At 44.1% G+C, this 25,667-nt stretch overlaps 2 protein-coding genes across 2 annotated transcripts; one reads left to right on the top strand and one right to left on the bottom strand.

Moving 5' to 3' along the window:
* Window positions 1-1,187: 1,187 nt before the first annotated feature.
* Window positions 1,188-21,957, bottom strand: LOC110522458 (methylmalonate-semialdehyde dehydrogenase [acylating], mitochondrial). Its single transcript, XM_021600876.2, has 12 exons — window positions 21,675-21,957; window positions 15,045-15,086; window positions 14,810-14,884; window positions 7,954-8,115; window positions 7,749-7,827; window positions 6,921-7,223; window positions 6,464-6,585; window positions 5,675-5,864; window positions 5,286-5,467; window positions 2,466-2,645; window positions 2,041-2,139; window positions 1,188-1,880 (listed from the first exon to the last, which is right to left on the bottom strand). The coding sequence occupies exons 1-12, from the start codon at window positions 21,711-21,713 to the stop codon at window positions 1,779-1,781; spliced, it is 1,575 nt and encodes a 524-aa protein (XP_021456551.1). The 5' UTR covers window positions 21,714-21,957; the 3' UTR covers window positions 1,188-1,778.
* A 214-nt stretch (window positions 21,958-22,171) lies between these two features.
* On the top strand, window positions 22,172-25,248 carry LOC110522459 (sterile alpha motif domain-containing protein 15). The gene is made up of 3 exons (XM_021600878.2): window positions 22,172-22,646; window positions 22,849-22,947; window positions 23,809-25,248. Exons 1-3 carry the CDS (start codon window positions 22,575-22,577, stop codon window positions 23,977-23,979), a joined length of 342 nt encoding a protein of 113 aa, XP_021456553.1. The 5' UTR covers window positions 22,172-22,574; the 3' UTR covers window positions 23,980-25,248.
* The last annotated feature ends 419 nt before the right edge of the window (window positions 25,249-25,667 follow it).

The raw sequence follows: 25,667 nt of genomic DNA, 5'->3' as shown, positions 1-25,667 counted from the left end.
AGCACGCACTCCAGCAGGTATATTTCACTGGTCACCCCCAAAGCCAACACCTCCTTTGGCCGCCATTCCTCCCAGTTCTCTGCTGTCAATGACTGGAACGAATTGCAAAAATCACTGAATTTGGAGACATATCTCCCTCACTAACTTCAATCATTGGCTGTCACAGCAGCTTACCGATCGCTGCAGCTATACACAGCCCATCTGTAAATAGTACATACAACCAACTACCTACCTCATCCCCATATGTTTTTTTCTGCTCTTTTGCACACCAGTATTTCTACTTGCACATCCTCATCTGCACATCCATCACTCCAGTGTTATTTGCTACATTTTAATTACTTCGCCAATATGTCCTATTTTTTGCCTTACCTCCTTACTTAATTTGCACACTGTATATAGATTTTCTATTGTCTTATTAACTGTACGTTTGTTTATTCCATGTGTAACTCTGTTTGTTAATGGTCGCACTGCTTTGCTTTATCTTGACCAAGTCGCAGTTGTAAATGAGAACTTTTTCTCAACAGGCCTACCTGGTTAAATAAAGGTGAAATAAAAATAAATAAAACATTTGAGAGGATCTGCAGAGAATGGGAGAAACTCCCCAAATACAGGTGTGCCAAGCTTGTAACGTCATACCCAAGAAGACTCAAGGCTGTAATCACTGCCAAAGGTGCTTCTACAAAGTACTGAGTAAAGGGTCTGAAAACAAGCATTTAAGAATAATTTTAAATAAAATTTGCAAAAATGTAAAAACCTGTTTTTGCTTTATAATTATAGGGGGGAAAACTACTTCATCCATTTTAGAATAAGGCTGTAACAAAATGTGGAAAAAGTCAAGGGATCTGAATACTTTCCGAATGTACTGTAGGCCTCAAAGGAAAGCCATCTAAATGTATCCATATTAGTCAGTTTAAGCACCAACTTGTAGATTGAAAAAAACTCTGATTTTGTAGATTATTTAGGCAAATTTTAGGGTTATGAAAGTGTGTTTGGAGACGCTTTATATATATATATATATATTGATGAATTAAAGCGTACATTCCGTTCAAATAGTGGTTTGATTCATCCTGAACGTTGCCATATTCTTGTTCAATATTCATGCTTGAGAGAGAAATGTAAAAAATACAATATCTAGTTATATAGAGCTCAGTGATGAGGCATAGGAAGTAGTATACTTAGCCACAGTATTCAATGGATATCTTTATTCCATGTAAAACAGGAACACCGCTCACTAATGTTACAAATTGGATTTTTAGAATGCACTCACACAAATACTAACACTTTGACAGTGTCTCTGTTCCACAGGTTGGGGACACTAAGGACCATGATGGCTGTGGGACTCAGGTGAAGCCACTTCTAGATGCTTATCTACAGTCAGTGTACCGCTGTTCCCCTCCTAATGGTTATAGTTAGGATGCGAGGGGAGTACTGATCCTAGATCTTTGCCTATGGGCAACAGAGGCCTTCTCTCACCCTTTGCATTCCACCAAGTCCATCGTTATCATGGAACTCCCAGGAGCAGCAGAAGAGTTTGAGGCTATAGTAACAGTACATTTCAGATCTAATCTGCCACCACCCTATAAGAAACATTACTTTCATTAATAGGGTCAAACTCCAAAGTATAAAAACTTTGCTCACGTAGTACACTCTGTATAAAACATATTCCAGGACTGCAATAAAGTCGTATCAGTTATCCATACCCCTTGGGTGCTAACCCCGTGTGAATGTCAGTCAGTAGAACATTGTGCCAGGGAGAGAACACAACATTTACATTCCGTTTAGCGCATGGTTGGCATGGTAACTGCTGCAGCCTTAGTCGTGGCGTCCTCAGCCTTCCACTGTGATGTCACCGTCTTGATCTGAGTGTAGAACTGAATGCCCTGTAGCGACAACACAAAAGAGACAGTCAAGCACAGAAATCTTCCACCTCATATATAGTTGTCTGAAACAAAAACGTAGGATCAATATGATCGCATGATAAAATCGGTGGGTGAGAAACAATTGTGGGCTTGTGCTGGTCATTGCCGGTGTTGGGCTAACCTGTTTGCCGTAGAAGTTGGTGTCCCCCCTGAAGGAACCCCTGGAGCCGGTAAAGGAGAACATGGGCAGGGGGACGGGGATGGGCACGTTCACTCCAATCTGACAGACATACAGATCACATTATGAATCAAGGAGATAAATGTCAACAGAGAAATTACAGCTTGAGGGATCCATGAAAAGGCCTTGTGCATTGTTGCAAAATAGTTCTGTGAACAATAGATGGTTGTCCCTCATAGTCTTAAATCCCATTAAAAGCAGATGAAACCCCCACTGAGTAACCACAAGCTATGAATCACCAATCTATCAGGAAATGATGTCATCCAATGATCAATGAGAAACTACTTGCAATGCTTGACATCAAATCACACAAGTCTTACTTTCCTAAGCACCTACCGGAATTCTCTGAACGTTGAACTATGGCTCACCTGTCCGACATCCACCTCGTGTGTGTACTTGCGGGCGGTAGCGCCGTTGGTAGTGAAGATGGCGGTTCCGTTGCCATACTGGTTGTTGTTGACCAGGGAGATGGCATCGTCCAGAGTGTCTGCCTCCAGAACCACCAGTACAGGCCCAAAGATCTCCTCCGTGTAGCACTTCATCGCTGGCTGGGGTGGGGAGGAGGAGTGGAAAAGCATGAGATTAAGCTCCCTGTCAGTGTTCTACAGGATATTATGTCAAGAATAGAGATTGGGTGGACTATCATGTATTATTATTATTATTATTGCAGGCCTTCCAAATGAGTTGAAGGCAAATCAGATCCAATATAATAAGTGAAGTGGTATGACTTGTGGAAGGGGATACACAGAAGATTCACACCCGAAAACCTGAAGGACAGTGAACGTGAGAAAGAGTGGAAAGTCGGGTTGACAAAGGCACTGTTTTATCTTCTCTCCATATGGACAAGATTACACAACCATCAATGTGACTAATGGTTCATCAGTCAAGATCTCCATATAGCAGGCAGACGTCGCTGGTCAAGTCAGGCCTCTTAACTCCAGCCAGACATTAACCTACAAGCAGGGGTTGGAACCGTTTCAGGGAACCGAACCAAAAACAAGAAAAACATTGAGGAAAGGAAATGGATCTCTAGTATTCCAGAACAGAACCCTTATTTTCAAATCTTGAGAACCGGTTAATAATGTTATTTATTGTTCCAAAGATATTCCTAATGTCTAGTGTAATATAAATATATTTCAGTGAAGTCATGACGCTAGTAATAGCCTAAACACATTCCAATTTATGACATGATGCTCAGCGCTTTAAGCATGCCCCCTCCATGTCCACCCCTCTCGCTCTCCCTACTGGTACAATTTCAGTCGCACTCATCTGTCCACCAAACAACGAGCTTACCGGTTCCATAGTAAGCTGCTCTATCCGTGCTAATTGGTGGAGTAATTTAATGTGCTAAATGTAAAAATGATCTTGATTTCACCAGGTAAAAAATACATATACAGTGCCTTGCGAAAGTATTTGGCCCCCTTGAACTTTGCGACCTTTTGCCACATTTCAGGCTTCAAACATAAAGACATAAAACTGTATTTTTTTGTGAAGAATCAACAACAAGTGGGACACAATCATGAAGTGGAACAACATTTATTGGATATTTCAAACTTTTTTAACAAATCAAAAACTGAAAGATTGGGCGTGCAAAATTATTCAGCCCCTTTACTTTCAGTGCAGCAAACTCTCTCCAGAAGTTCAGTGAGGATCTCTGAATGATCCAATGTTGACCTAAATGACTAATGATGATAAATACAATCCACCTGTGTGTAATCAAGTCTCCGTATAAATGCACCTGCACTGTGATAGTCTCAGAGGTCCGTCAAAAGCGCAGAGAGCATCATGAAGAACAAGGAACACACCAGGCAGGTCCGAGATACTGTTGTGAAGAAGTTTAAAGCCGGATTTGGATACAAAAAGATTTCCCAAGCTTTAAACATCCCAAGGAGCACTGTGCAAGCGATAATATTGAAATGGAAGGAGTATCAGGCCACTGCAAATCTACCAAGACCTGGCCGTCCCTCTAAACTTTCAGCTCATACAAGGAGAAGACTGATCAGAGATGCAGCCAAGAGGCCCATGATCACTCTGGATGAACTGCAGAGATCTACAGCTGAGGTGGGAGACTCTGTCCATAGGACAACAATCAGTCCTATATTGCACAAATCTGGCCTTTATGGAAGAGTGGCAAGAAGAAAGCCATTTCTTAAAGATATCCATAAAAAGTGTCGTTTAAAGTTTGCCACAAGCCACCTGGGAGACACACCAAACATGTGGAAGAAGGTGCTCTGGTCAGATGAAACCAAAATTGAACTTTTTGGCAACAATGCAAAACGTTATGTTTGGCGTAAAAGCAACACAGCTGAACACACCATCCCCACTGTCAAACATGGTGGTGGCAGCATCATGGTTTGGGCCTGCTTTTCTTCAGCAGGGACAGGGAAGATGGTTAAAATTGATGGGAAGATGGATGGAGCCAAATACAGGACCATTCTGGAAGAAAACCTGATGGAGTCTGCAAAAGACCTGAGACTGGGACGGAGATTTGTCTTCCAACAAGACAATGATCCAAAACATAAAGCACAATCTACAATGGAATGGTTCAAAAATAAACATATCCAGGTGTTAGAATGGCCAAGTCAAAGTCCAGACCTGAATCCAATCGAGAATCTGTGGAAAGAACTGAAAACTGCTGTTCACAAATGCTCTCCATCCAACCTCACTGAGCTCGAACTGTTTTGCAAGGAGGAATGGGAAAAAATGTCAGTCTCTCGATGTGCAAAACTGATAGAGACATACCCCAAGCGACTTACAGCTGTAATCGCAGCAAAAGGTGGCGCTACAAAGTATTAACTTAAGGGGGCTGAATAATTTTGCACGCCCAATTTTTCAGTTTTTGATTTGTTAAAAAAGTTTGAAATATCCAATAAATGTCATTCCACTTCATGATTGTGTCCCACTTGTTGTTGATTCTTCACAAAAAAATACAGTTTTATATCTTTATGTTTGAAGCCTGAAATGTGGCAAAAGGTCGCAAAGTTCAAGGGGGCCGAATACTTTCGCAAGGCACTGTATATCGCACCGCTATTGCTTAAGTATAGAGGTGTGGTGGTTCACCAAAAGTTACATGATGTAATGTAATAATGTAGCCGGAATACTTGTAGATGAGGAAACCTTGGCTTTAGCTCAGCTACTGACAGTCAATCACTCAGCTGACCAAAATTCATAGACCGCGCCCCCCTTACCGTAACGTTGCCGATGATAGTGGGTCCTACGAAGTTTCCATTCTCGTATCCTTTGACGTGGACATTGCGTCCATCCAGCAGCAGCGTAGCTCCCTCGTCCACACCACTCTGGATCAACATCTCAACACGGGCCCTGGCCTCAGGGGAAATCAGTGGACCCACGTCAGCACCTGGCTGGTCACCTAGATACACCCACACAAAGGAAGAAAACAAGGAATTAGAATTCATAGGATGGACATTCCAAACCTGAGCAATGTTGCATGATACGGTATGTGGACTGGAGCTAGTGGTCCTATTGGATGTACTGTTTTAAAATGGGGAAAAAAACACTAGCAAGTCTTAAATTCACACAGGGGTTAGTGAGTCTTTTAGGTAAAAGGGTGAGGTACCTGCATTGACGCGCAGGGCTTTGGAGCGCTCCACCAGTTCTGGAAGCCAATCACGAGCTTCGCCTACCAGAATGGCAGTTGAGAGAGCCATACAACGCTGTCCTGCTGCGCCAAAGGCCGCGCCCACCAGCTGGTTCAGAGTGTTCTCCTTGTTGGCGTCAGGCATCACCACACCGTGGTTCTTGGCTCCCTACAAGCCAGAACACATGGGTTGCTACATTTACTGCAATACATTTTAGGAACGTGCAAAGACATACAGTAGACCTAAGCAATAACTATCTCAAGAAAAAAACTCAAGGATCGACAGCCATCTATTGGCTCAGTCTTGATAGACATATTCATCTTGCATGTATGTATGATTAAGGCCACAGTAAACTATATAAAAGCTGCTATGTAACTTTTTGGGCGACCCGAAAAACGAGTTATAGATCTGTCATTCTAATTTAGTGGTAAATCTTCTACGTGCGCTATTTCTATGTTTTGCATTCTGAAGTTTCGTTATTGTGTCTTTCGGTTTTGAACACTACAAACAATTAAAAATACAATATTTTTGGTAATGTAAAATATATTTCACAGCGGTTTATGGTACAATGATTGTCTACAAACTTATTTTGTCACAAACACAAATTAGGTGAATTATTCTATTTTTTGCAACCGGGAAATGGCAGAGCGATTTCTGCATTTTGCACTTTTAAGGCAGACATGTTTCCTAAATGCGTAAGGGATTCTTCAATCATTTAATCCCCAATTGACCCCATTCATAGAACGGTTGCTGGTCATCATATTTACCATGTTGGACTGCACTCTCTTGCCGTTCTTAGATCCTCTCTCGTAGATGTACTCTCCTGCCTGGTTGGAGCCCACAAAGCTGATGGCCTTGATGGCTGGGTGGTCACAAATGAAATTCACGGCTACGGAAAGAGGTCAAAGGTCATCTAATTTCACTCATCAACATCATCCCATCATCATTACATGGCACTGTAAGGGCACAAGATGGCGCGGCGTAATCACCTTGGAAATGAAACAAACAACCTTTCTTATATGGACTCCTTCCCCTAAAGCACTTAAATACATTACCTACACACATTATGCAAAGCGTTTAACATAATGCTTGAGGTATATCAGTAGTCTGAATGGTCTTGTCGATGCAGCACTAACACATGATCAGCATAGCCTGCTTCATTGCATCCTGGGAAACAGGACACATGTTTTACAAAGACTAAGCACACACACAACCCCGTCTCACCAGCGTGCTGTCCATGGATGATGTTCAGGGTCCCGTCGGGCAACCCTGCATCCTGTAGCAGCTTGGCCAGCAGCATGGTGCACCCTGGGACGCGCTCGGAGGGCTTCATCAGGTAGGTGTTGCCACACACCATGCCCATGGGGAACATCCACAGAGGAATCATGGCAGGGAAGTTGAAGGGGGCGATGCCGGCACACACCCCGATGGGAAGGCGATAGGTGTAGGTATCCATGTCTTTGGTGATGGAGGGCAGGGTCTCCCCCATCATCAGGGAGGTGATGCTGCAGGCGTGCTCTGCCACCTCTAGGGGGCAGAAAGGAGCAGAGACACGGTGAGAAAAGCCAGGGAGCTGAAGGTCAAACAGTACATTTGGAGGTAGAGATCAGAGTAGGGGTGAAAGAGGGTTGGCAGAGGGTCAAATACGTGTGTTGCTAAAGGAGACCAAGACATCAGAGATCCAGAGACTCCAATAGAGAGACTCCAATAGAGAGACTCCCATACAGAGACTCCCATACAGAGACTCCCATACAGAGACTCCCATACAGAGACTCCCATACAGAGACTCCCACACAGAGACTCCCACACAGAGACTCCCACACAGAGACTCCCACACAGAGACTCCCACACAGAGACTCCCACACAGAGACTCCCATACAGAGACTCCCATACAGAGACTCCCATACAGAGACTCCCATACAGAGACTCCCATACAGACTAGAGAAGACTAAAATAAGCATTTATTGGACAAGTTCTTATAGTAGCCATCTCCCCGTTTCAAATAAACATTTTCCTGTTTCCCATGCCTACTGAAGGGGACTGTCTACTCACGCAGTCCTCTGAAGACGTCTCCCTCCGCGTCAGCTAGAGTCTTGCCTTGCTCCAGGGTGATCAGCCTGGCCAGCTCTTTCTGTAAACATAGAAGAAAATAAATAAAATTAGCCAATCATCTTTGTTAAACATTCATGTTTTAGGACCCGGTTATTGTTAAGAAACATGTATGCAGGCCTGATTTCAGACCAGGGGCTTTCCTTACAATGTTTTCCTTGATGAGCTGCTGGTATCGGAGGAAGATCTGCTGGCGGGTGAGGATGGAAGTGTCGGACCAGGAGGCATAGGCCCTGGAGCAGGAGTCTACTGCAGCCAGCATCTCCGTGTGGGTGGCTTTGGGCACACGACTCACCACCTCATTGGTAGCCTGAATTAGGGGGAGAAGAGGGACAAAAGATGACCAGGTCATTGTGAACAGAGACCAACAACATCTGGGGCCTGTCCAGAAGGGTGTAACGTTTAAGAAACTTGAGAGAAAAATTAACTGTGTACAGGGATAAGTGTCATGACATGTGGAATAGGGAGTCCGATAGCATTTCAAAATGTTCTATTTGTCAGGGCCAGCCTGATGACGAACAAGATCGGCAACCACCACATCCTCAAATGTTTGGTTATAATCATATGATTTGCCTGCTTAATTACCTCCACAACTTAAAAACGGTCTGAAGTAAAATGTATACAAGTGTTTTCAATCTATATGCCTCAGGAACTGACAATCAAATCTTGAACTGACTAAACTGCTGAAGTGTTTTCAATCTATATGCCTCAGGAACTGATAATCAAATCTTGGACTAAACTGCTGAATTTTCACTCAGTACCCAAAGTATCAGATGTCTCACTGTTCAATTGAAAGTTATCAGGTTTATAAATCAACCACAATCTGTAATGATGCATGGATACATAATTCAGAATGACTATATAATGTTTAGACTCAGGAGAATTTGCCTTTAATGCCATGCTCTACCACCATGCTATTGCCTTGGCTTTTTTAGCCACTTGCCTTTTCATGGAAAATATATTTCAGCAACCAAAAATAGTGTGTTTTCATTTGTTTGAAACTGGTGTACAAAACCGAAAGTAAAAGACACGAAAACAAATCTTAACGGTAAGCATAGAAATAGCGCACATAGAACAGATCTACCGCTTCTTAGACTTGCTTTCAATGAGAATGACAGATTTATAACTAACATTTCCATGTGAATTTGGTCAAAAATGTAGTCGGAAATTTTGACAAACTTTAAATTAAAAGCTGGATTGTCTTGAGTCAATAAGTATTCAACCCCTTTGTTATGGCAAGCTTAAATAAGTTCAGGAGTAAAAATGTGCTTAACAAGTCACAAGTTGCATGGACTCACTGTGTGCAATAATAGTGCAACAATTTTTGAATGACTACCTCCTCTCTGTATCCCACACATACATAGTAAGGTCCCTCAGTCAAGCAGTGAATTTCAAGCACAAATTCAAGCACAAAGACCAGGGAGGTTATCTAATGCCAGGGAGGTTTTCCAATGCCTCGCGAAGAAGGGCACCTATTGGTAAAATAAGCTAACATTGAATATCCCTTTGAGCATGGTGAAGTTATTCATTGCACTTTGGATGGCGTATCCAGTCACTACAAAGATACAGGTGTCCTTCCTAACTCAGTTGCCGAAGAGGAAAGAAACCGCTCAAGGATTTCACCATGAGGCCAATTGTGACTTTAAAACAGTGACAGACAGGACATAAAATGTACTTTTTGGTTCACCAGCCACTGTGGCAGCTAGATGTAAAAATCTACCAGGCACACATTTTTACCAGGCAGAATTTTTTTTTCTCCTCAAAAATGACTTCCAAAAAAAAGGAAAAAAGATGAACATGCTTTGTAATGTTTCTAAAACAATACATGCGTTACTAGTAAGTAACTAACTAATGTGGTATATTGCTTGGATACAGTGGGGCAAAAAAGTATTTAGTCAGCCACCAATTGTGCAAGTTCTCCCACTTAAAAAGATGAGAGGCCTGTAATTTTCATCATAGGTACACTTCAACTATGACAGACAAAATTATAAAAGAAATCCTGAAAATCACATTGTAGGATTTTTAATGAATTTATTTGCAAATTATGGTGGAAAATAAGTATTTGGTCACCTACAAACAAGCAAGATTTCTGGCTCTCACAGACCTGTAATTTCTTCTTTAAGAGGCTCCTCTGTCCTCCACTCGTTACCTGTATTAATGGCACCTGTTTGAACTTGTTATCAGTATAAAAGACGCCTGTCCACAACCTCAAACAGTCACACTCCAAACTCCACTATGGCCAAGACCAAAGAGCTGTCGAAGGACACCAGAAACAAAATTGTAGACCTGCACCAGGCTGGGAAGACTGAATCTGCAATAGGTAAGCAGCTTGGTTTGAAGAAATCAACTGTGGGAGCAATTATTAGGAAATGGAAGACATACAAGACCACTGATAATCTCCCTCGATCTGGGGCTCCACGCAAGATCTCACCCCGTGGGGTCAAAAATCCCAGAACCACACGAGGGGACCTAGTGAATGACCTGCAGAGAGCTGGGACCAAAGTAACAAAGCCTACCATCAGTAACACACTACGCCGCCAGGGACTCAAATCCTGCAGTGCCAGACATGTCCCCCTGCCAGTACATGTCCAGGCCCGTCTGAAGTTTGCTAGAGAGCATTTGGATGATCCAGAAGAAGATTGGGAGAATGTCATATGGTCAGATGAAACCAAAATATAACTTTTTGGTAAAAACTCAACTCGTCGTGTTTGGAGGACAAAGAATGCTGAGTTACATCCAAAGAACACCATACCTACTGTGAAGCATGGGGGTGGAAACATCATGATTTGGGGCTGTTTTTCTGCAAAGGGACCAGGACGACTGATCCGTGTAAAGGAAAGAATGATTGGGGCCATGTATCGTGAGATTTTGAGTGAAAACCTCCTTCCATCAGCAAGGGTATTGAAGATGGAACGTGGCTGGGTCTTTCAGCATGACAATGATCCCAAACACACCGCCCGGGCAACGAAGGAGTGACTTCGTAAGAAGCATTTCAAGGTCCTGGAGTGGCATAGCCAGTCTCCAGATCTCAACCCCATAGAAAATCTTTGGAGGGAGTTGAAAGTCTGTGTTGCCCAGAAACAGCCCCAAAACATCACTGCTCTAGAGGAGATCTGCATGGAGAAATGGGCCAAAATACTAGCAACAGTGTGTGAAAACCTTGTGAAGACTTACAGAAAACGTGCCAACAAAGGGTTTATAACAAAGTATTGAGATAAACTTTTGTTATTGACCAAATACTTATTTTCCACCATAATTTGCAAATAAATTCATTCAAAATCCTACAATGTGATTTTCTGGATTTGTTTTCCTAATTTTGTCTGTCATAGTTGATGTGTACCTATGATGAAAATTACAGGCCTCTCTCATCTTTTTAAGTGGGAGAACTTGCACAATTGGTGTCTGACTAAATACTTTTTTGCCCCACTGTACATTTTTTGTGACCTGAGTCTTTTAACCAAAATACAGTATCAGATAGAAAAACGTTCACCTGTCCCTTTAAGGGCGGAGGTGACTGTAATAGCATGTGAGATTGAGTCTGACTAGTAGAAGCATCGTCTTCTCTTCCCTAGCAGTTGAAACTCAAATAGAAAAACAACCTAGCTTGTGAACAAAATGTAAATAGCCAAGAAACACAAGAACAAAGTCTCACTTCAGTAGACTTTAGTTTCAAGTAAATTAGATCAACGTTTATGCCTGTGCGCAGCGCTTCTAATAATGAATCTTTCATGAAGCTCTTCACTTCCGCACAGGCTCCAACCAAGCATTATTCATTCGTAGTGCTTTGACTGTGCGATTAATAGCTATGAAGCAAAAACGTCATAAATTCTTTGAACAGCTACTGCAGCATTTATTTTACTATAAATGTGATCACACTTTACTATTTTTTATTCACAATTGCGAGTGAAATGCTTGCAATGTGGATCCCTGACCACCCGCCTACGTGGCTGGTGAAATAGACATCTTACCCACCAATGCCAAAATCTACTTTTATTTCCAGGTGTTCATTTGAAGCCCGGGTTACAGAGTTAATGGCTGTGACAAGAGAAAACGGAGGATGTATATACAACATTGTAGTTACTCCACAACACTAACCTAATTGACAGTGAAAAGGAAGCCTGTACAGAATAAAACATACTGCAAAACATGCATCCTGTTTGCAACAAGGCACTAAAGTAATACTGCAACAAATGTGGCAAAGCAATTAACTTTTTGTCCTGTATTGGATTTGCCCCAAACACTACTGAGTACCACTCTCCATATTTTCAAGCATAGTGGTGGCTGTGTTCATGTTACGGTATGCTCGTAATCGTTAAGGACTCGGGACTTTCAGGATAAAAAAAAAAAAGAGAAACGGAATGGAGCTAAACACAGGCAAAATCCCAGAGAAAAACCTGGTTCAGTCTGCTTTCCACCAGACAGAGATGAATTCACCTTTCAGCAGGGAAATACCCTAAAACATGTATTCCCAAAATGGGGTATGTACTCCCAGGGGTACGTGCAATGCCGTCGGGGGTACGCCAAATGTGATACTTATTTTTGTACATTTTCAAACAGTCGATTTATATTTTCCAACTGGGCTATACATTTGGGTGAGTTTTTTCCCCTCGCCTTAGTAGCCTCGTTTCACTGCCAAAAATAAAATGTAACATCTAGTGTTCAGCAAAATAACAACACAATGTCAAATACAGGTAGCCTAGTCAAATAATTAGCATCCAATCACATTAACCGTTACTCTTTCGCAGGAATTCCACTAACAGTTCAAGTACAGTTGAAGTCAGAAGTTTACATACACTTAGGTTGGAGTCATTAAAACTTGTTTTTCAACCACTCCATACATTTCTTGTAAACAAACTATAGTTTTGGAAAGTCAGTTTGGCCATCTACAAGATGACAAGACATTTTTTCCAACAATTGTTTACAGTTGACAATTGTTTACAGTTTACAATTGTTTAAACAGCTTGGAAAATTCCAGAAAATGATGTCATGGCTTTAGAAGCTTCTGATAGGCTAATTGACATCATTTGAGTCAATTGGAGGTGTACCTGTGGATGTATTTCAAGGCCTACCTTCAAATTCAGGGCCTCTTTGCTTGATATCATGGGAAATTCAAAAGAAATCAGTCAAGACCTCAGAAAAAAAATTGTAGACCTCCACAAGTCTGGTTCATCCTTGGGAGCAATTTCCAAACACCTGAAGGTACCACGTTCATCTGTACAAACAATAGTACACAAGTATAAACATCATGGGACCACGCAGCCGTTATACCGCTCAGGAAGAAGACACGTTCTGTCTCCTAGAGATGAACGTACTTTGGTGCAAAAAGTGCAAATCAATTCAGAACAACAGCAAAGGACCTTGTAAAGATGCTGGAGGAAACAGATACAAAAGTATCTTTATCCACAGTAAAACAAGTCCTATATCAACAGAACCTGAAAGGCTGCTCAGCAAGGAAGAAGCCACTGCTCCAAAAACCGCCATAAAAAAGCCAGACTACAGTTTGCAACTGCACATGGGGACAAAGATCGTACTTTTTGGAGAAATGTCCTCTGGTCTGATGAACCAAAAATAGAACTGTTTGGCCATAATGATCATCATTATGTTTGGAGGAAAACGGGGGAGGCTTGCAAGCTGAAGAACACCATCAAGCAAAGAGGCACTGAGTTTGAAGGTAGGCCTTGAAATACATCCACAGGTTCACCTCCAATTGATTCAAGTGATGTCAATTATTCTATCAGAAGCTTCGAAAGCCATTACATCATTTTCTGGAATTTTCCAAACTTTTTAAAGGCACAGTCAACTTAGTGTATGTAAACTTCTGACCCACTGGAATTGTGATACAGTGAATTCTAAGTTAAATAATCTGTATGTAAACAATTGTTGGAAAAAATACTTGTGTCATGCACAAAGTAGATGTCCTAACCGACTTGCCAAAACTATAGTTTGTTAACAAGACATTTGTGGAGTGGTTGAAAAACTAGTTTTAATGACTTCAACCTAAGTGTATGTAAACTTCCTACTTCAACTGTATGCAAGATAGTTAAATAAAAAGCAAAATGATTGATTATTATAATTTGTGCCCTGGTCCTATAAGAGCTCTTTGTCACTTCCCACGAGCTGGGTTGTGACAAAAACTCACACTCATTCTTATGTTGAATTAATGTATTGTATAGTGTGTGTGTGGCAGGCTTACAATGATGGCAAAAAAACAACATTTGAGCGTGTGCTGACCCTGGTGCTAGAGGGGGTACGCAGCTGGAGCTTGAATGTTTGACGGGGTATGGGACTATAAAAAGTTTGGGAACCACTGTCCTAAAACACAAGGCCAATTCTACACTGGAGTTGTGGACCAAGAAGACAGTGAATGTTCCTGAGTGGCCGAGTTACAGTTGTCTTAAATCTGCTAGCAATGATAAACCACCAATTTGCCAGAGCTTGAATAATTTTTGTAAGAATATTGGGCAAAATCTGCACAATCCAGGTGTGGAAATCTTTTAGAGACTTACCCAGAAAGACACAGCTATAGTTGCTGCCAAATGTGATTTTAACATTGATTCAGGGGCTGAATACTTATCTAATCAATTTGTGTTGTATTTATTTTTTTAACAAATGTTTGAATTTTACCCTTACTTTTTGAGAGTATTTTGCATAGATCATTGACAACAATGAAATCATTTTTAATTCTACTTTGTAACACAAAATGTGGAAAAAGTAAAGAGAGTGTGAATATTTCCTGGAACAAGACAATGAAACGTTACATGAAGTAGATGCAGACAGGCCCGGGGGGGACCTGAGTTAGTGAATGTGAGTGCATAAACATGTCAAGGTTAAATTGAACTGGCTATGAAGAATAGGCTCCCATTTCTTCACTTTCCAAATCATACATATTAAATGACACCCTAAAGAGTTCTTCATCTCCAGCTCCCGACCGGTTTATACATTGCTTTTTAGTGTTTGCATGAACTCCCGTTGTGATGTGGGTGTGTTAATGCAAAAATACTTACAGGGTTGTGAATGTCCAGCCATTCTGAGGTGTTTGACTCAACAAGCTTGCCGTCAATGAACAACTTGGTGGTGGGCTGGAAGGTTGCAAAAGCACAGGGGGACAATGCAGTCATCCACCATATCAAATCATCATATCTGTACATGTATTAGAATACATGCTCATACAATCTGGACAAGTCTTCTGTAGTTACAAACACTCATAAATGTAGTTATGATTGCATGATGTAAACTCACCACGGATGATGAATAGCACATGCGACCCATCTGAAAGGGTGCCTGTAAACGAGAGAAAACGATAGTTATCGGAGTTGTAACTCCAGTTTTACAGTATGAGTGGAGCCCCATTGGGGAGCTCTGCGCCTAGTGGTTTACCCCACTGCCTAGGCAGAAAATAGCCTGAGAAAAAAATGATGCACACATCTGCAGCCAATAGGAGTATAGGTGTCCCTATAAAAGGGGTCGCTTCCACTCAATCAGTGACACTCCTGTCCAGCGCTGCCAGAGTCTCCCGCCTGTCCTGAGCTGCCAGAGTCGCCCGTCTGTCCTGAGCTGCCAGAGTCGCCCGTCTGTCCTGAGCTGCCAGAGTCGCCCGTCTGTCCTGAGCTGCCAGAGTCTCCCGTCTGTCCTGAGCTGCCAGAGCCGCCCGTCAGTCAGGAGCTGCCAGAGCCGCTCGTCAGTCAGGAGCTGCCCGAGCCGCCCGTCAGTCAGGAGCTGCCCGAGCCGCCCGTCAGTCAGGAGCTGCCCGAGCCGCCCGTCAGTCAGGAGCTGCCAGAATCGCCCGTCACTTCGGCACTGTCGGAGTCGCCCTTCACGTCGGAGCTGACGGAGTCTCCCGCCGGTCCGGTGCTGCCGGAATCTCCCGTCCATTCGGGAGATTGAGGTCGGAGTCTGAGGTCGGCGGCGAGGGTCGGCGCTCGAAAGGCGCCACGGAGGCGGGTTAAGAAGCGGGTAAAGACTATGATGGAGTGGGGTCCACGTCCCGCGCCAGAGCCGCCACCACGGACAGACACCCACCAGACCCTCCCCTATAGGTTCAGGTTTTGCGGCCGGAGTCCGCATCTTTGGGGGGGGGGGGGGGGGGGTACTGTCACGTTCTTTTGTTATGTCTTTGTTTTAGTATGGTCAGAGCGTGAGTTGGGTGGGTTGTCTATGTTGTGTTTTGTGTTTAGCCTGGTATGGTTCTCAGAGGCAGGTGTCGTTAGTTGTCTCTGATTGAGAATCATACTTAGGTAGCCTTTTCCCACCTGTTTCTCATGGGTGATTGTTTCCTGTTTTGTTGTTTGTGTCACCATTCAGGACTGTTTCGGTTTTCGTGTTCATTCACTTTGTTATTTTTGTATTGAGTCGTGTTCAGTTATTATTAAAGTATCATGGACACTTACCACGCTGCGTTTTGGTCCGATCCTTGCTACTTCTCCTCAGAAGAGGAAACCCGTTACATGTAGTCATTCTAATAGGAGAAAGCGGACCTGATGGAAACCCTGTCCATTGATCCTGCCTTTTTTGCCTTAATTCTAGCCTTCTCATCAGCAAAGCTGAGTACAGGCTGAACCAATTTAGAAGACCTATTCACCGATTCCTCAGTGTAACCCGCCACACTCAGTCCATAGGTAAAGCCAATGACTAGTGGGCAGATAATAGAATATGGGCCAACTACTCTGCCTCAGCAGATACATGACACCTCAATGTTCCATCATTTCCAGTGACCGGTCTAATAGTAAAGTAACACTAGTTACAGCACTATTTCCCTCATCACTCCGCCCCTATACAGTGATACACTGGTGGGCAGTCCAGACATTCTGTGCTGTTCTGACAGTGTCAAACAAAGGTCATGTGGCACGTGTCTTACTCTCTGACAACTGAGAGTGGACCTAATGGGAACTCTGCCCAATAGTTCTGCATCTTTTCTTAACTCAAATTCTCCCTTCAGCCACGCTGAGTATAGAACGAGCTAGACGACATGATGACATGTCTAACAGGTAGAATCGGATAAAAGGAGACATGCCGATCAAGACGCTGCTGCACAAATACCCTCTACCCCTGTTCCTCTGAAAAAGGCAGCAGGCACCGCTACTCCACGAGTGGAGTGGGCTCTGACGCCATGAGGCAGTGGCCGCCCTGCCGCCTCATAAGCTGTCTCAATTCCTTCGCAAAGCCAATGAGACCGCAGCGGTTTTGAAAGTGGTCTACCAAGTGTACTAGCACTGTGACACACAAACAGCTGAGGCGATGACCTAATCATTGCCGTGCGCTGCACGTAGCACGCCAAGACGCGCACTGGGCACAGGCAATGAAGCCTCTCCTTTCTCCGCTTTGAATGGGGAGGCGGGGGCGGGGGGAGAAAGCCCATAGTTCAACGGTCTGTGACCTATATGAGCTCTTAATAACCTTCTACATAAATGCCGGGTTAGGACATAACACCGCTCTGCTCAAGTCGCCATTGATGGCAAGGCAGTCGGTCTCATCGAAAGAGCACACAAATCACTGACACGCTTGGCTATAGTCAAGGCAAGCAAAAGTGCCGTCTTCAGAGACAACATCTTGAGGGGGATTTGATTCAATGGCTCGAACAGCATTTCACAGAGTGCCTCGAGTATCAAAGTTAAATCCCACTGGGGCAGCATGACTCTAGCCGCTGGCCTAAGCCGCCCCGTTCCAATTGAAACCGTTTCACTAGAGGGTGGCTGAAGACGGCTGCCGCGAATACCTTAACGGTGGCAGGTGAGCGCTGCCTGTCAAACATGAACTGTAGGAATGAGAGCACGCTCTCGACCTGACAGCACACGGGGTCCACATTCTCTTTGGCACACCATTGTGAAAACACGTTCCATCTGGATGTGAAATTGGCACGCGAGCCCTGTATAGTTCTGATTACTGAATCAGATAATCCACTGCGCTCTAACCTGTCCCTCTCAGGGGCCAAACCCCAAGTAGCTGGCCAATTAGAGGCAATTGCTCTATCATGCCTGCCACCTGAGACATCGCGTCCTCTTGATGTGGAATTGGCCATGACGGCACAATCAACATTTGAGTCATCTCCGCATACCACGGAGCCCCTGGGCGATCGGGGGCTATCAATATGATTGACAACCCTCCTGTTCTCACGCAGGCTAGCAGTGGGAGAACGCAGGACAGCGGTGGAAATGCATACAAGAGAACATCTGGCCACTGGTGCGCAAAAGCTTCTATCTAGTGGCGGTTCGTCCTGGGCTCGTAGGGAAAACCATAGAGCACACTGCGCGTTAACAAGTGACGCAAACAGGTCCACCTCGGAACAGGCCCACCCCAAACCATTCCCATATTTGGAGAACAATGTTGAGGTGCAGCTGCCACTCGTCGTCTCGGGTACCACCTCGAGACATGTGGTCTGCTCCGACGTTCTGATAGCCTGGAATGTGGCTGCTGTCAACAAGCGAAGGTGCTCGTGAGCCCACAGCCACAATTCCTCCGCCAGCCAGTGGAGTGCAGGAGACCTGACTCCTCATTGCCGATATATGTAGGCTACTGTGGTTTGGTTGTCCGACCAGACCAGCACGTCTTGACCCCGTAGGGTAGACAGTGGGTCCGAACCAGTAGAACTGTCTCCAACTCCAGGAGGCTGATGTGGTGTTCCGAGGGAGGTCAAACACCTACCGCCAGAGCCTGACATGTCCCTCCCATCCAGCCAAACAAGCATCTGTAAAACACTGGAATGTAGGAGGACACTCTGCCTATTGGGACCCCTTGCGTCAGGACGCACGGGTCTCTCCAACAGTTCAGGTCCGCTCTGAGCGAGAGGAGAACTACCAGAAGAAGAAAAAAACAATGACAGTGCCTCACTGGATCCAGTCATAGTTGGGCAAACCCTCGCTGTGTTCTGTGCATGTGCAGAAGTCCCAGATGAATCACGGAGTGGGCAGATGACATGAGACCCATGAGTGTCATAACAGAATGCGCTGTCACCACGTGATTCGGATAAAACCTTCGTAGGGCTAGCAACAAGGCAGCCCGCCGAGGATCTGACATTCGAGCCTTCATAGCTAGTGTCTAGCTATAAGCCCAGGTAGACAATCCGATGACTGGGCCAAGGCGTGCTCTTTTCCCAATTCACAGCGAACCCCAAACGTGTGAGATGAATCGCTGTCTGTGTCGTGTGTATGATCGCCAGCTCTGCTGACGGGGCAAGAACCAGTAGGTCGTCTAGGTAGGCTAGTAGCCTTATCCCTTGACGAAGCAACGGTTCCAATGCCGCCTCCGCACATTTGGAAAAGTTGCGAGGTGCCAGGAAAGCCATTATCGTACGCCACCCCTTGGAAGGCGAAACGCAGAAACTTCCTGTGACAAGGATGCACCAGCACATGAAAGTATGCCCATCCTTTAGGTCTATGCTTATACAAAAGTCTTTGTTGTGGATAGATTCCAGCAGACGTTGTCGTAAGCATTCAAAAGTGCTGTTTGGCTACGCTCTCGTTGAGAGTGCGTAAATCCAATATTGGCCTCATTCCCCCCATCTTCTTTGGCACTAGGAAGTAGGGTGAATATAGCCCGCTGTTCCTTTTCTCTTGGGGAACTAGCTACTTTCTCTGGCGTCTTCATCACCGTCTCCACCACGCCCGAAAATGGGGGTGGAATTAGATGGTATAACCCTTCTTCAGCGAACGACTTAGCCAGGAGGAGAGGGTGCAGCATCGCTGCCACTCCGAGTAATGCTCTGGGAGCGGGAGAGCACGAAGCCGTAGGAAGGACCTGTATTCCTCTATGGCCCAAGCCGCCCCTGGACACAGAAGTCCGACCCTTTGGTTACACTCGTAACCTTGTGGTTCCAGCCCTCTGTGAACGCAGGACGGGTCTGAGCTACACTAACTGGGACGCTTACCTGAGTTAATGTGCCGTCTCCCAACAGCGATTGCATCATCGGCCCAACATGGGGCTGTGTACGCAGACTGTTCTTTAAACCCCTAGCCACCTCACTCCTAAGAGTGTGTAGGGTTTTTTATGAGGTATAGCATGACGGCTTATTAAGAGCGTCTGTCTCGCTTCCCTCATGTCATTCCCACTCACAACGTCCTCCTGTGTGTGCTCAGCTACTTACTCATAGTGGGCTGTGCTACACACAGTGGTGAGAGGAAGAGAGAGAGATGGAAGGAACCTAAGCAGTCTCAATTTTGTTATGGAAAATAGGTTATCTTGTGACAAAGCCAGATGGAACACATTCTTTATTAACAAAGGACACATCGGCTCCTCCATTCCTGTTGGGGGATGAACAGTGGCCATTGTCACCTGAAGTCCTGTCCTCTCCCACTCGTCCGGTCATCGTCTCTTCTGACTACACCAGGTGCTGCCGCTCGACGGGCTCTCTCTCTGACCGTAGACCCGTGTCTACTGGAGATGGTGGAGCGAGGGGGTTCCTTTGAAGTTGCTTGAGACCCTCCTGCTAATGGCAGGTGTCTAGACAGCTGCTTTCTCTACTCCTCAAGCTTCCCGAAACGCACCATCGCATCTTTGACTGCTGCTCCGACGTTCATTAGGGCGGCTTTGTCAGTCTCCTTCATAGCCGTCAAAGACAGTCAGAGGTGTCGCTCCAAAACCACCGAAATGGCCATGGACCTCCCTGCACATAGAGCCAACGCCTATGTGAGATGGAGGATGGCACCGGAAATCTTCAACGCTTCCTCTATCTCCTTTCACGACAGCTCAGTCCTACCCGTGGTGAGACAGGATAGAGGCTGCCAGGAGTGCAATATTATTAGCTGCTGCTATAGCCTGTACACCTAGAATGAATGACTTCTCTACCAGCTGTGCTGCGAGTCGGTCCTAAGTTGTAGGTAGTGTGGGTTTCCTGGACGACGGCAAGGAGCTTGAACCTGGGGCGAGGTACGCGGCTAGGGCGTCCTCGAGCCTAGGGATCTCCTGAGGCCATTTCCCGTCCACTTTGGTGAACTTTGGTATGCCTTCGCCGGCGCTCTGGCCATTAAAAGTGACGCCCATGCTAATTTCAGCTTTGGTCAGTAGACTGGGTTTTTCCGGAGAAAAACCCAGACACTTCCCAACGTCCTCGTCATCTCCGGAGACAACGTCGTCATATGATGCCTCAGAATCTGAGGCAAGCACAGTCATGGCATCTTCCAGAGAGCGATCTCCCTTGAAAAATGCCCACCTCTGTTTCCTCTCCTTTCCTTTCTCTCCTTTAAAGAAAGGAGGGTGCAGCTAGGGCATATCGGGGATCTGTGTGGCCGCCCCTAGCTTGCTGCAAACCCAAACGCACAACACATAAGTCATGTGGGTCCGTAGCCGCCATAGTGGAGCAGCGACACTGAGCTCTTAAAAGAGCTTTTGGGGTGGAAAAGGCATGCTCATTAAGGACAACGTGGAGACTGAGTCTTCTCTCTAGGCGTCTTCTGTCCAGTCCTGTCGCTGAAGATAACGGGAGGCTGATTGGGTCACCTGTGCTCCTATTGGCTGCAGGTGTGTACATAATTTCTCAGGCTATTCTCTGCCTATGCAGATGGGTAAACCACTAGGAGCAGAGCTCCACGATATAGAACACATAAGGATCACTTTTCAATGTTTAGTTTCTATTGGCTAAGATCCAAAAGCCTAACTTTCTGCAAGACGACTAGCTAAGCTAACTATGTGGCATTGTAGCTAGCTAGTTGAACTCGAAAGCTAACGTTAACTCGTCCAATTGCATGCTACAGGAAGTAGCTATATGTTGCAATGCCAAGGGGGGGAAATAATTATAAGTGTATATTTCGACGTAGAAAAGTGTGGCACCAACTAACTATCGAGCTAGCTAACGTGCCATTCGAGCAAGATAGCAAGTCAGCTTAGCAAGCTTCAAACAAACAATGCATTTAGAAAAGCTGCACGTGGTATGTGGTTTACCTTTTTGCTCCATAACGACCTTGCTAGTATCCCTGCCATGGTTGAAGCAACTGTGATTGCTTTTAGCCCAAAAGTACGCACTCCCCAGCTGGTCAGACCCAAAATACAGACACCTCTAGACACTAGAAAAGGTTAGCCGAATAGCAGTCACACAATCATTGCGTCAAACTGGCTGAGGACGTAGAAAGAGCAAACGCTGAAATGTTGATCTGCTCTTTCACTGAGACAGCGAGGTTGGGCCACATTGACGAGCGCAGCAGATGCTTTAACAATCTGTGAAATTGGCATGCATGATTCCCGTGAATAGGACCCAATCTGGGCGGGACAATAACTTGAGAAAGAACCAATCAGTAGGCCAAAACGAATAAACTCCCCCAAATGTATGAAGCGCATTGGCTGGCCTTTAATGATTGTGACCAGTCTTCGCTGACACGAAAATGACTACTCTGTTACATCTCTTTCATTGATCCCAAGTAGAGTCCATCATTCTAATTTACACCATTTTTTTCCTTATCGAACGAAGACGTGAGAACAAGTGTCTTCTTTCAAACATGGTAGAATACATTAGAATATTATTGCATATCGTAGAATATAAATAGAATAGAGCAAACATGGTAGAATACATTAGAATATTATGGAATATCGTAGAATATAAATAGAATAGAGCATATTCAATTAGTCACTTGAAATGACATTACTTATTTCGGATTCCACTATTCCTAATGTGACAGACACTTTTTATATTGACCTTGGTCTGAGTTTTACTGCTATAAATAAGTTACATCAGGATGCATTTGAAAGTATTTCAGTGCTTACCTAACATGTTATATTTATGAGATAGATACATTAGCACCTTTCCCGACAGGTGGCAGTTTCTATGGTAACAGACACACAGGCAAGATGGCGTTCCTTCACTGGAGTTGCCAGGACGTGGCAAAATGGATAATATCCTTAGGATATCCACATTATACAGTGAGTAAACATATTCAGTTAACAATTAAGTGACTTAGTTACTAATTTATTCACAATGCCAAGTAACTATCCAGTTTTATTTTAGCTAGCCTAGCATCAGAGTAACTTTATAATAATGTGGCTTAGACAGAAGCAGTCCAGGCGTGGGCTACTTTGGTGATAGAGAGACACTTATTCAACAGCTCTGTCTTTATCCCCCCAGGCCTGTTTCACTGAGAACCTCATCACAGGTAAAAAGCTGATTTATGTAAATTGCTGCTATCTGCCAAGATTAGGAATCACAGACTTTGAGGATATGAAGGTAAGGAGATGGTCCTACAAAGCTTTCAAATTCAACGTTTTTGTTTGACTTACTTTTAATTTCGATAGAGTTATTTTTGAATTAAAAAGTATGAATGGAAAGTAGAAATAGGCTAGACTCCAGTAATCTCTGCACTAAATCTTCCTGGGAGTGCCAACATGAATGTGTGCAGGACTGTTCCAACCCAAATAAGAAAGCATTGGACAATCTTCCCATCTCAGTTGTAGGCTATTTTTTTATGATAGGCCGCACAACATGCTATTTCATACACAGCCAAATGCAGAAAATCAGATGCAGCACAGATAATAATTCCTATTTCATAGGCCAACTCACCAGGTGATAGCAGCTAAACTGGACCAGGGTTTATATTTCTAATGTGCATGGTGATGCTCTCATTTATAACCTATTATTAATGCTTGTGGGAGTTAGGGTTATCAGCCATGAACACCCCTGTAATTAGGAGTGGGCAACGAACTGATTATTGCAGATAGAAATACTATGAATAAAGCTGCCATTTCTTCCTCACTCTACACTCTTAGATTCCAAACGGGTTCTTCGGCAGTCCCCACAGGAGAACCCTTTTGGGTTCCAGGTAGAACCCTCTGTGGAAAGGGTGGAACCTGGAACCAAAAAGGGTTGTTCAACAGGTTCTCCTATGGGGACAGCCGAAGAACCCTTTTAGGTTCTAGATAGCACCTTTTTTTCTAAGAGTGTATACATTTCAGAGGGGCATATCTATTCTAAAATGCAATGCATTTCTATCTGAACATTCTACAACGTACCCTACTGAACGTGACACATATATTTTAGTAGCCTATGGTTTGACTCAGCTCCTCCTCCCTGTGTTATACCCCCCTGTAGGCCATCTCTGCCCATGTGCGTGAGCTGCTGGGGACATCAGAGCCGCTGTGGAGCCGCAGCATCGCAGACCCCCCCAGAGACAGCATGGGCCTGTTCCTGGAGAAGAAGAGCAGAACAGGGGACTGGGCCGATTCCTTCACCTACACACAGTTCCTCGACAGGAAACAATGAATGGAATCTGTCCGTCTGATAAAAGAAACATGAATGAATGAGCTGTCTGTCAGTGTGTTGTTTGTAAGATGACATTAGTTGTGAATGATGAGACAATAATGTTCCATTCAATTACAGATGTTGAGACACTATATCAAGACAGTGTTTTGTAAGGCACTTTGTGATTAAATTGGTGTTCTGGGGTGTGCATTTAGTTTTTCAGATGATTTCATTTGTAATAATGTGATTGTGGGGTAACATCTGGTGAAGTGAAGGGCTTAGAACTATAACCCTGTAGTTAGTGCACTACCTGCTGTGCCAAAGGGTCTAGACCTCCTGACATAGTGTGCATGAAAACAGATAAATATTCTAAGCCAAAGGCCCCTTAAGGCAATGTTCCACTTATGCATGGACCGACAGAGTATGAAGGTTTATTGAATGAAATGAATACTCAATTGGTCCATGAACAGTTGGCACACAGTTTCCTCATTACACTGTCCTTTATTGATTAACTAGGTAATGCAAGGTACAACAACAGGATGTCGTTTTCTGCATCCTAAAATAATGTATTAGACAGAGGAAAACTCAAAAGGCTCTTGAAATTACCACAGATCCCTTCATTCCAACACCTTGGGCTCAAGCTGTCTTTATTGATCTGAACCATGCCTGTATACAGTGTCTGAATGAGGCTGAATTGATCTGCAGTAGAGATCCTCAGTGTAGTGCTGTATTAGATGAAACCCGACACTTTGTGTATTATGAATTGCTGTGGTAAGAGGCAGGAATGTATTTGTTCTGAGGAAGAGTCATATTTCCTGTTAAGAGAACGCACTCAGAGAACACCTGTGTTAAGTGCATTTTCAACGTGAAGAAGTGCAGAAGATGATAAGATGACCTCAGAGGTATCATTCCCAGGCATCTTCATCACGTCTTCATGCCACAATACCATGTTAGCCCGTTGATCTAAAGCCTATACAGCTCAGGTACTAACGCAAGTCTTCAGGTCTCAAGCAAGGTTGTAAATCACTGAAGCACCTCCATTACAGAAACACATCAGCAATAGCCTGTGGCTAGCCCTGTGCTTTAGCCTGAGGAGTAGGTGCCAGAGGCAAAGCAGGGAGTGCCAAGGCGGTTATAGCCAACCTGTCATTTTCTTGCCAAACACCCTTGTTTGGCATGAGAAGGATGTTGCCTTGTATAATGCAGAAATAGTTAGGTTGAAAGATGCTGAAATTAGCACATAGTACAAGGCTGTTCTTCAATTTGCCAGTACATGATACACATTGTAAGGATATTATATATAGGGTCCTATCCACAGGTGCCTAGGCTACAGTTGCTGTTATTTGTGTGCTTTATTTGTTTGCAGAGCTGCAGCAGATCTATTGTTATTATGAACCAATTAGATTGTGTGTGTGTGTATGTCTCACTGCATCAAATCATTGAGCTTAATTGGCTTAGTGCTTGCTCATAAATGTGGTGAGCTCATAATTATTTGTGATGATAAATAAGATGGTAATTCATTTTTATTTATATATATATATATATATATATATATATATATATATATATATATATTTGCATGCTATAGGGATACTGCATTGTCAGATGTGCAGTTGAGTTCTGACTAAATTAATGAAGCAGTAAACTACAGTTTTAAGATTGTGCTGGGAAGCACTGCATCTGTCTGGATAAATGCACAAATGGCCCCT

The sequence above is a fragment of the Oncorhynchus mykiss genome, chromosome 4 (assembly GCF_013265735.2).
Source record: "Oncorhynchus mykiss isolate Arlee chromosome 4, USDA_OmykA_1.1, whole genome shotgun sequence".
In the NCBI taxonomy this organism is placed as follows: domain Eukaryota; kingdom Metazoa; phylum Chordata; class Actinopteri; order Salmoniformes; family Salmonidae; genus Oncorhynchus; species Oncorhynchus mykiss.
This window is presented reverse-complemented; position numbering and strand designations above follow the sequence as displayed.